The sequence below is a fragment of the Oncorhynchus nerka genome, linkage group LG2, assembly GCF_034236695.1.
Source record: "Oncorhynchus nerka isolate Pitt River linkage group LG2, Oner_Uvic_2.0, whole genome shotgun sequence".
NCBI classification, from domain to species: domain Eukaryota; kingdom Metazoa; phylum Chordata; class Actinopteri; order Salmoniformes; family Salmonidae; genus Oncorhynchus; species Oncorhynchus nerka.
In genome coordinates, this window is record NC_088397.1 from 68,018,585 (window position 1) to 68,029,972 (window position 11,388).

Here is an 11,388-nt window from a genome sequence, read left to right on the forward strand (position 1 = left end):
TCAATGTGGTTTCTACTGACAATTGAGATGTACAAACTGGCATTAGGGAACGATGAGCGAATAAGAGAATCTGTCATTTTGATTAAGTAAATGAGCGAGATAAAACAGACATAGTCAATATAACTATTTGTTCAGCACTTTTGAAATGTACAGCGACAGAATTCAGAACATGGGCCATTCTTACAGTATTCTCCCTGTACACTAAGTCAGAACTGTAGGATAAATAAAGGGGGCATATATGCAGACAATGAAAGCTCTTAAAATATTTGATGAAGTCATCTCTAAAACAGGCTACATGTGCACCACTAAGTTATGAGGGGGAAAGGGACCAAATTATTAGGGTGAGGCACATGGGCTACTAACAGCTTACTACACAATATACATTTACATTTAATATACACTTAGTATAACTATAACTCTTAGCTACAGTATACATATCTCCCTGGCATATTACATAATTTATGCAGTAGCATACAATACATTTTTAGACTCACCTTATTGTGCTATGCTCACTTGAACACGAAGATGGCACAGCGGTCCCTCTTGTGAGCAAATTTTGTCATCAAACTTTGTCATAAAAGTCTGTCATTCTCTGGATTTATGGTGTTATCAAGACAACTGAGAACTTGGGGGAAAAAAACAAGGTTTAATCATGACGTCAGGGATCTTCAGGTCGGAGCTCTAGAAAGAGGCCAGAGTTCCCGACTTTGAATTCCGAGTTGAATGACCGTTCAAAACTTATTTTCCCAGTCTGAGATTTTTTTTCCCATAGTTCCCAGTTGTCTTGAACTCACTGAAGTTATGCTGGTGTCACGTTTGTTTTATGGGGGAGACCAAGGCGCAGCGTGGTAAGCGTACATACTTATTTTATTAAAGAAAGAACACTGAACAAACTAACGTGAAGCTATATAACCGAGTGCTGACAGGCAACTACACATAGACAAGAACCCACGAAACCAAAAGGGAAAATGGTAACCGAAATAGGATCCCCAATCAGAGACAACGATAAACAGCTGCCTCTGATTGGGAACCAATTCAGGCCACCATAGACATACAATTACCTAGACTTACAAAACCCCTAGATATACAAAAACCCTAGACAAGACAAAACAAGCATACTCTCCCTCGTCACACCCTGATTTAACCAAAATAATAATGAAAACAGAGATAACTAAGGTCAGGGCGTGACAGCTGGATTGACAGCATGACCAATATATTCAACCTTTTCTGGCCAATGGTGTTGCATGTCAATGTTTATCCTTTTGAGACCCTTAAACCACACACCCTCTCCACGAATAGCAGGCTTGTGATTGCTTTGCAACGCTTGCAGTTAGCCACTGATTCCTTACAAACCACTCGTTGAATTTGCGATTTCCAGTTTGTTGTTTAATGTTTATGTCCAATGGCCGATGAGCACTGATACGTTTTATCTATCATTGAAAAGGATTTGCCAGTAGATAGTCGACTTGATTCATGATGATGACTGCTTGTCTAGCTAGCTAAGATTTTGAAAAAGAGACCGTGTTTGTATGCGGCTTTATTAACTAAATGATATTTATTTTTTTGACATTGTTTGCAAACTGATATGTGTCATATATTAATGTCAAAATAACATCCAAAACAGGCCAAATATATATATATATATATATATATATATATATATATATATATATATATATATATATTAGATAAACAGGTGGGGCTGAATGACTGGTCGCCACTGGGTCTTGCCATAGAATTAAGCCGAAACCAACTTGGCGACTCAAGAACATTCACTGTCTTCTTGGTAAGCAACTCCAATGTAGATGTGGCCTTTTGTTTTAGGTTATTGTCCTGCTGACAGATGAATTCATCTCCTAGTGTCTGGTGGAAAGCAGACTGAACCAGGTTTTCCTTTAGGACTTAGCCTGTACTTAGCTCCATTCCGTAATTTTTTTATCCTGAAAAACTCCCCAGTCGTTAACGATTACAAGTATACCCATGACATGATGGAGCCACTACTATGCTTGAAAAAATGGAGAGTGGTACTCAGTAATGTGTTGTAATGGATTTGGCCCTAACATAACACTTTGTATCGAGGACAAAAAGTAAATTGCTTTGCCACAATTTTGCAGTAATACTTTAGTGCGTTGTTGCAAACAGGATGCATGTTTTGGAATATTTTTATTCTGCACAGGCTTCCTTCTTGTCACTGTAAATTAGGTTAGTATTGTGTAGTAACTACAATGTAGTTGACCCATCCTCAGTGTTCTCTTGTAACTGTTGGCCTCATGGTGAAATCCCTGGGCCATTTCCTTCCTCTCCAGCAACTGAGTTAGGAAGGACGCCTGTATTGTTGTAGTGACTGGGTGTATTGATACACCACCAAAAGTGTAATTAATAACTTACCATGCTCAAAGGGATAATCAATGTCTGCTTTAAAATTGTTACCCATCTACCAATAGGTTCCTTTCTCTGCAAGGCATTGGAAAACCTCTCTGGTCTTTGTGGTTGAATCTGTGTTTGATATTCACTGCTCGACTGAGGGACCTAACAGATAATTATATGTGAGATGAGATAGTCATTCAAAAATCATGTTAAACACTATTATTGCACACATTGAGTCCATGCAACTTATGTGACTTGTTAACCGCATTTTTACTCCTGAACTTATTTAGGCCCCTCTGCCATAAAGGGGTTGAAAACTTATTGACTCAAGACATTTCAGCATTTCATTTTTAATGAATTTGTATACATTTTGAAAAACTTAATTCTACTTTGACTTTATGGGGTATTGTGTGTAGGCTAGTGAGAGAAAACATCTAAATGTAATCAATTTTAAATGAATTCTGTAATGCAACACAATGTGGAAAAGTCAAGGGGTGTGAATACTTTCTGAAGGCAAAGTTTCATGTCTCAGGTAGCCCGCGAAAGACAGCATGGATAGAATGCAATAATTGACACATTTTTCATATTCAACATATCACCACGGCCTGCACCATCGTAACTTACACCCCTGTAGATCTGAAAGAATTGGATGGTGAAACTTACCAACCAACCAGAAACGGAAGGCGAAGCAATTCAGGCATTCTTGAAGGTCAGGACAATCCTTGTCCTGCAAAGAAATCTTATTTTTAAAGTAGAATTGTTTTATTTTGCAAGCAGTATGCTTTTAGAATCAAATGTGGAGTGGAGCTCTATAGTTACGCGATGACATCATGTGCCCCCGTACCTTCAAAATGAATCAGCAATCATAATTTATTAGAAAAATAGAGTTTCCATCATCATTTGTTGCAATAAAGTGAGACAAAAGAAAAAGCCACCCCGGGTGAACAGATAAAACATGTTGTCTATCTGCTGTTTACATGACACATTTCGCATTTTTCTTTTTTGCGACATTGATTTTGTCTAATAAACATGGTGAAATGGAAACCTGCGAAATGAATGACTGTATTGGTGGAAATGCTATTATCGACAGAGGCCTCACATTGGAGTGAAGAGCTGTACATAAACAAAGAGTAGAATGGAGCACTATCTTCTACTGGCTATAGAAGACAAGACCTTCCAACAGAGGAGACTGCTAAAAACACTATAAAAAACACAATCAACAGCTAATCTCCACTGGGGACCTCAAGCCACCAAGGTCGAAGTGGGCTGAGTAGAGAGTAGTAGTATACAGTTATAGCTACTCTGTTGTTACTGCAACATAGTCAATTTCATTCATTCCTAAACTAAATGGCAAATAAGGTGTGAATAGCAGGAAGTGACTTTAATTCACAGTTGCTTAATATTGCACAAATCTGTTTAGAAAAGTTAGTCAAAGTATAAAATATGTAGATTTTAAAAAAATACAGTTTGACTTTAACAGTTGAATGAAACGTTCACTTGATGGCATATCCAAGAATGTGTGGTTTGATCATGAAAGTGACCCGCGGAGCCTCAATGTGTCGGAGCTGGATCTCTGAGAACCCAGCAGCCTCCAGATCTCTCCACGTTGCCCTGGTAACCATGCAGCCGTCCCCCAGGTAGTACCACATCGGCTGGAGCATGTGCTGGAAGAAGTATATCCAAGAGGAGGGGTCTGACTCTACATGCTCCAGAAAGTACAGAGCACCACCCTGTTGGACAACAAATGTGTAGATTCTATTCTCATTCCCCAAAACCGTCAAATCAATCAAAAGTAGCTGGGTGTCTGATCTAGTGACTGAAAAGGCCATGGGAAACTTGACAAAAATGTACATATCACTATCTATCCCAGTCCCACCCAAGCACCAGATATCAAATATAATGTTTGGTCAAATGTGCTTGGCTTAAACCCAAATGTAAGACATAGTGGAAAGGCTACATGTGTAAAAATGTAAATTACATTGACATAATTACATTGCTTGGTTAGGCAAGGTGTTTATACTGTGTTGGGGGGTTTCACACACCTCTTGTTTACAGATAAGGGATTTGTCACAAGCTTTATGTGTCTAAAAATACCTAAGACTTAACATCGCTATAGGCTTAAGTTTTAACACGAGGACAACACGGGGCAAGTTAGAGAACTCTCAATTCACTAATGGAGTCTGGAATGTACCGTAGATCTCAGTTATCATTTTGCTAAACAATAACTCTTATTAGGCCTATAGGGCAGGCTACGTCTCCCTAACTTGACACACATAACCTACTAGCTGAAATAATGAACTCACTTTTCGGAGTATCCGTCTTGCCTCTTCCAGTACCTGTGGCACATTGTTGACAGAACACAGCACAAGCGTGCAGACAACAACATCCACTGTCTCATCTTGCACTGCCATCAGGTCCTCTCCTGAGGCAACCACAAAGCTTTCATAGGTCAGGTGGTCGCTTGCTGTCATACTCATCTGCAGGTACTTCTCAAAGTGAGGGTTGGGGTCTGTGCAAATGACCGTGCAACCGTATGGGTAGTATTTGAAGTTGGCCCCACTACCGCAGCCAATCTCCAGAAGTCGAAGTGTACCATCCGTGTTGCAGAATTTACACAAGTCTCGGAAAAGGTTCCTCTTGTTTTCGTGCATTTTGTCGTTGTATGAAAAAGTGATATTGTAAGCAAGAAGCGGAAACAAACGCTTGTACATTCCATATAAGCCCAAAAACTCCATTAGTTGGAGAGGTAAGGTTATCGCCAAACAAATTAGCTTGCAGAAGTTCATCAAGAAGTTCCTCATAAGATATGTCATTTTCCCGGTGAAACCTCCCATGTGAATTTAAGCAGCACACTGCAGGCAGGCTTGGTGAGGTAGGATTTAGCCCATAGCAAGGTGATACAGGGATCAGGGAGGGTCAGGAGGAAGGTGCTAATCTGGTAGCTTTTCATCTGGCCTCATGATGGAGTTATTGCATCACAACCTCTTGCACTTTGGTCTTATCATAGCTTTGTAGAGGTTTGAAAACTGCTTTTATTTAGACACTCATTCAATAGCAATCAGTGTAGGTGTGGGTGTATAATGCAAATATTATGAACATGTTTCACAGGGTGTTGTTTTACAGGTTATGTCAATGAACCATAAGCCAAACAACTTTTATTAGGTGAAAAATATTGAAAATAGATGCAAAGATGTGAAAAAATTACATTTTCTAAGTACATTTCATATGCACTGAAAAAAATATAAAACGCAACATGCAACAGTTTCAAAGATTTGACTGAGTTACAGTTCATAAGGAAATTAAAATACACTTAACAGAAATATAAAATGCAGTTGTGTTCGCTGTCCATAGATTATGCCTGCCAATACCACAACTAATATTCCACCATGGGTCACATTGACATCAGCAAACCGCTCGCCCACACGATGCCATACACAGTCTGCCTGGTAGCTGAAACAAGGATTCATCCGTGAAGAGCACACTTCTCCAGCGTGCCAGTGACCATCGAAGGTGAGCGTTTTACCCACTGCAGTCGGTTACGTTACCAAACTGCAGTCAGGTCAAGACCCCCGGTGAGGATGACGAGCTTCCCCGAGATGGTTTCTGACAGTTTTCGCAGAAAAATGTTGGTTGTGTAAACCCACAGTTTCATCAGCTGTCTGGGTGGCTGGTCTCAGATGATCCTTCAGGGGAAGAAGCCTGATGTGGAGGTCCTGGACTGGTGTGGTTACACACGGTCTGAGGCCAGTTGGCCATACGGCCAAATTCTTTAAAACAATGTTGGAGGTGGCTTATGGTAGAGAAAATAACAAATTATCTGGTAACAGCCCTGGTGGACATTCCTTCAGTCAGCATGCATATTGCACACTCCCTCAAAACTTGAAACATCTGTGTCATTGTGTTGTGACACAAAACTGCACATTTTAGATTGGCCTTTTATATTGTCCCCAGCACAAGGTGCACCTGTGTAATGATCGTGCTGCTTAATCCATTTCTTGACATGCCACACCTGTCAGGTGGATGGATTATCTCGGCAAATGAGGAATGCTCACATAATTCCAGCTCATGAAACATGGAACTGTCACACCCTGACCTTAGAGAGCCTTTTTATTCTCTATTTGGTTAGATCAGGGTGTGACTAGGGTGGGCAATCTATGTTGTATTTTCTATGTTGGCCTGGTATGGTTCCCAATCAGAGGCAGCTGTCTATCATTGTCTCTGATTGGGGATCATACTTAGGCAGCCTTTTCCCACCTTAGTTTGTGGGATCTTGATTTTGTATAGTTGCTGTGTAGCCTGCATAACTTTACTTTTGTATTTTGTTGTTTTTCAGTGTTCATTTTAAATAAAAGTAAGATGTTCGCCTACCACGCTGCACCTTGGTCTCCTCATTCAAACGACGAGCGTAACAGGAACCAACACTTTACATGTTGCATTTATATTTTTGTTCAGTATATGTATGTCATTGCTATTTTCTAAGCCAGTTTAATTACATTTTATGCACAAGTAAGTAACTAAAGCAATGCCCAAGAAATTCACACTGAATACATAGGCGTTGACAAAAATTTTCAAACAATTGCTGGGACAGGCCATTACTTGACAGCATGGCCCATAATATGTGGTTTGATCATGAAGTTGAGTGGTGCCTCAGTTGTAGCTCAGAGAACCCAGTAGCCTCCAGATCTTTCCATGTCGCCCTGACTACCTCACAACCATGCAGAAAGTCCATCCCTAGGAGACAGAACGCGTCTCCTTCCTTAGCGGTATGATGACTGCGTGGTCCCATGGTGTTTATACTTGCATACTATTGTTTGTACAGATGAACGTGGTACCTTCAGGCATTTGGAAATTGCTCCCAAGGATGAACCAGACTTGTGGAGGTCTACAATTGTTTTCTGAGGTCTTGGCTGATTTATTTGGATTTTCCCATGATGCCAAGCAAAGAGGCACTGAGTTTTAAGGTAGGCCTTGAAATGCATCCACAGGTACACCTCCAATTGACTCAAATGATGTCAATTAACATATCAGAAGCTTCTAAAGTCATGACATCATTTTCTGAAATTTTCCAAGCTGTTTAAAGGCACAGTCAACTTACTGTATGTAAACTTTTGACCCACTGGAATTGTGATACAGTGAATTATAAGTGAAATAATCTGTCTGTAAACAATTGTTGGAAAAATTACTTGTGTCATGCACAAAGTAGATGTCCTAACCGACTTGCCAAAACTATAGTTTGTTAACAAGAAATTTGTGGAGTGGTTGAAAAATGAGTTGTAATGACTCCTACCTAAGTGTATGTAAACTTCTGACTTCAACTGTATATCCAAGAGGAGGGGTCCGCCACTACATGCTCCAAGAAGTACCGAGCACCACCCTGTTGGACATTGACAACCATAAACGTTACTAGTAATAAGTCACTTTTTCAAACCTCCAGCAAGCAGAACACAGAAAAATGGCACTTTTAAGTAGAAAAATGACTATTTTGTCAACTTATAAACATAAAGTCTTCTAAATCTTGCCACAGCCACTTGGGCATTTGTGTTTAGTGGTACAAGTACCCTGCACAGTAGTGTGTCCGTTGTCCAGTATCTCGTGAAGTTTCTGACGATTCAATCAGCTAAATTGACTTACAGTAGTTACAGTGCATATAGTCAGCAGGGTTTCCCAAACGTTGTCCTCGGGACCCAAGGGGTCACATTTTGGCTTTTGCCCTAGCACGACACAGCTGATTCATATAATCAACTAATCATCAAGCTTTGATCATTTGAATCCGCGGTGTAGTATTAGTGCAAAAACAAAAACACGCACCCTTTTTGGTCCCAAGGACGAGCGTTTGGTAAAAGCTGATTGGAGATTGTAGTGAAACATAACATTGCAGACTGCTATAGCTCATTGCAGCTTCCCATATTACATGTACATTTTAGGCATTTAGCAGATGCTTTTATCCATAGCGACTTACAGTGCATTCATTTTAAACAGTGCATTCAGTTCAAACAATAACAATGCACACACCCCACCACTGTTTTGGTAAAGAGATGAGGGATGGCAAAATGTAACCGCTCTCAAATGTATAGACAGAGCTATGGATGCAAGGACTGACCATCCATGATGTACATTTTTTTGTTTTAAACTATATTGAGGCAATACAGTGTTTGTTTACAATTACATTGGTTAAACAATGGAGTAAAATGAGCTTATATTTTGGTTTCTGATGGGGTACTACAGTTGAACTAAACTGATTAGGCATTTATATTCTTCAAGAATCAAATTTAAGTCAAAACATTAAATGTAGCAAACAACCATATATGCACATAAAACGTGTCCTCAATAAAGCAGCCATTAGCAAAACCTATAGGCTACTATTATTCATTTATTAAAACCACAACATGACATAGGTTTCAGAACCTTCTGTGAGATGGACAACATTTACAATGTTGCAAATTGAAAGCGAGTGTTTCCATTTTGGCTCCTAAAATACATCATTTTAATAAAACTTGCCATGATTCGTGGGAAAGTGGTTTAATCGTCAATACACCTCAGTTATGTAATATATGTTGACAACAGCGTGCAGGCTCGTTTCTGAAAAACGGAATTGCATTATGCTGAAAGCTGAGACCATGGCCAATATTTTCAATTGAGGAATTGATGTAGACTACTGTTGCCATTCTTATGCATGAGTGCTCATATGTTTCCAATGTAAATAAGATAACCAATTTACAGGCCTCAATATGCGATGCGCCTCCTGCAATGTTCGTGGTATGTCGTTGACAGAACACAGAACCAGTGTGCAGACAACGTCCACGGACTCGTTTTTCACTGCCCCCATGTCCTCTCCCGAAGCAACCACAAAGCTTTCGAACATTAGGTGATCATTGACAGCCAGGCTCTTTTACAGATACTTCTCGAAGTAAGGACTGGGGTCGGTCCACACCACCTTGCAACCAGACGGGTAGAACTCAAAAGTTAGCCCCGCTTCCGCAGCCAATCTCCAAAATGCGAAGTGGGCCATTGCCTAAGGTTGAACTCTGAGAGATTGCTGAAAAGGCCCTTCTTTTTGTCGTGCATTTTTTGTTGTAGGTGAAAGATATCTTGTAAACAAGAAATGGAAAGAAACGCTTGTAGATGCCATATATGCCAACCGTCTCCATTAATTGGAGGTGCAAGGTTACTACTGTAAGGAATTGCTATTTCGTATGCAGGTGACTAACTTACTGCTAATTACATGGCTACAACTCACAGTAAAGCCTGTGGGGTCCCCTACAGGATAGCTCCCACATTACACACATAATCTCCTTTTATTTTTAACCGAACACTGTGTGCCCGAAGAAGATCCTACGATGACGGACAGACAACTGAGCCAATGGCGGAAGACTACAGACTACAACCAGCTGAACCAATCCGGAGATCCGATCTTCCTAGGGTCAACCTACTTTCTGTGACGTATATAAGGGCTGTGCTGACTGTTTACGCACTCTCTGCCTGCTGTTCCAACACGAACTAACGGAAGAGCCGTATTTACGTGTACCAGATATTCTCCCTCTGAAATAAACTGTCGCTTGTCGTACAATTTTAACACCTGGTCTGAATCGATCCTTAACCGGCTCACCCTTCTAATATCCTTTTATCAACAAAACATGGTAGCAGAGGATGGTTGAATAACGGTCCGGTCGAAGTGAGTTGATTGGGTGTGAGAAGGAGAGTGACGGAAGGACGGTTCCAAAAAAGAGACGGGTGAAAGAAATTCGGGGGAGGACAATAATTCTGCTCAACTCGGGAAACTGATCTAAAAGGTGCACCATAAACAAGGTAAGCAAAACCTGTTAAATCAAACTTTGCATATTGTCGTATAGTCTGTCTAAATTCTGATCAGTATTTCCGAGTAAGTATGAATTCTTGTGTAAATTTATAATTTGCTGACGAGTCAAAGAACAGTAGAGTGAACATATGTGGTACGAACCGGCGACGGCCGGGTGATTAAATCATTGATGAGATATCAGCGAGGGGATAGATTGTATTGTCCCGTGACCCGGTCAGCGCAGTCTGATAGCTTTCAATGATGAGGGATCACTTTTGAGGCCTGTAGTTCCGATAGGGGTCTCGAACATATATATATACATTCAGTTTCGATAGGGGTCGGACATGTGTACAATTTTGATAAGGGATCAGCACGATAGAGATTAGGGATAGATATCAGTAAGGGAATAGCAAATTGCTATTCATTAAACCTGGCGCCGAGGTTGTCCCGCTGCTCGGTCAAGTCCAGTCTGATAAGAGGTCCAATGATTAGGGATAGATATCGGTAAGGGGATAGCAAATTGCTATTCATTAAACCTGGCGCCGAGGTTGTCCCGCGGCTCGGTCGAAGTCCAGTCTGATAAGAGGTCCAATGATAAAGATAAGCTGATAGGGGTCAGAGAGATGACGTGTATTTGTAACGGTTTATATTAAAATGTAATGTGGTTGTAATCGTCTCCATTAAGATTGTTGATGGTTTGAGAGACAGAGAGAGAGAGAGAGAGAGAGAACTCAAGAAGGGTTATTGAATAAATCCGAAAATTCTGTGTTGTATGTAAACTTCCATGTTGTGTGTATCTATAACTTCTGTGTAAAATGTATAATCAGGAACAAAATGACTGATGTATAATTGAAATAAGATCTGAATATAATATTTAATATTGCGACTATATAGTCGAATAGATCCCTTGGTTGCGCGCTCCACGAAAGCTATACCAACCCAATCGTTTTTCTCGAACTGAATATACAAGGAAAAGCTCTGAGATAAGGCAGAGTGTGAGCAATAGTGTCTCCTCGAATACATCGTTGTTATTAACTAACGACGGGCTAAGTATATTCTAATTATATTCAAGTAGTCTGGTAAAATTCCGATTAAGTTACGATTAATTTCCGATTGAATTAAATTGAATCACGATTAAAAATTCACAATGGCGACCCCCAATACTCCAAAGCTGAAGTTTAATGAGTTCCTAGAAAAAATGGAATATAGATCAGGGGGAAAGGGAC

At 40.2% G+C, this 11,388-nt stretch overlaps 1 protein-coding gene and 1 pseudogene across 1 annotated transcript; both read right to left on the minus strand.

Annotated features, from left to right (window-relative positions):
• Positions 1-3,218: 3,218 nt before the first annotated feature.
• LOC115146010 (thiol S-methyltransferase TMT1A-like) lies at positions 3,219-5,228 on the minus strand. Its single transcript, XM_029687752.2, has 2 exons — positions 4,671-5,228; positions 3,219-4,097 (listed from the first exon to the last, which is right to left on the minus strand). The coding sequence occupies exons 1-2, from the start codon at positions 5,199-5,201 to the stop codon at positions 3,861-3,863; spliced, it is 768 nt and encodes a 255-aa protein (XP_029543612.1). The 5' UTR covers positions 5,202-5,228; the 3' UTR covers positions 3,219-3,860.
• Positions 5,229-6,959: 1,731 nt separating this feature from the next.
• LOC115131506 (thiol S-methyltransferase TMT1A-like) lies at positions 6,960-9,515 on the minus strand (annotated as a pseudogene).
• Between the last annotated feature and the right edge of the window lie 1,873 nt (positions 9,516-11,388).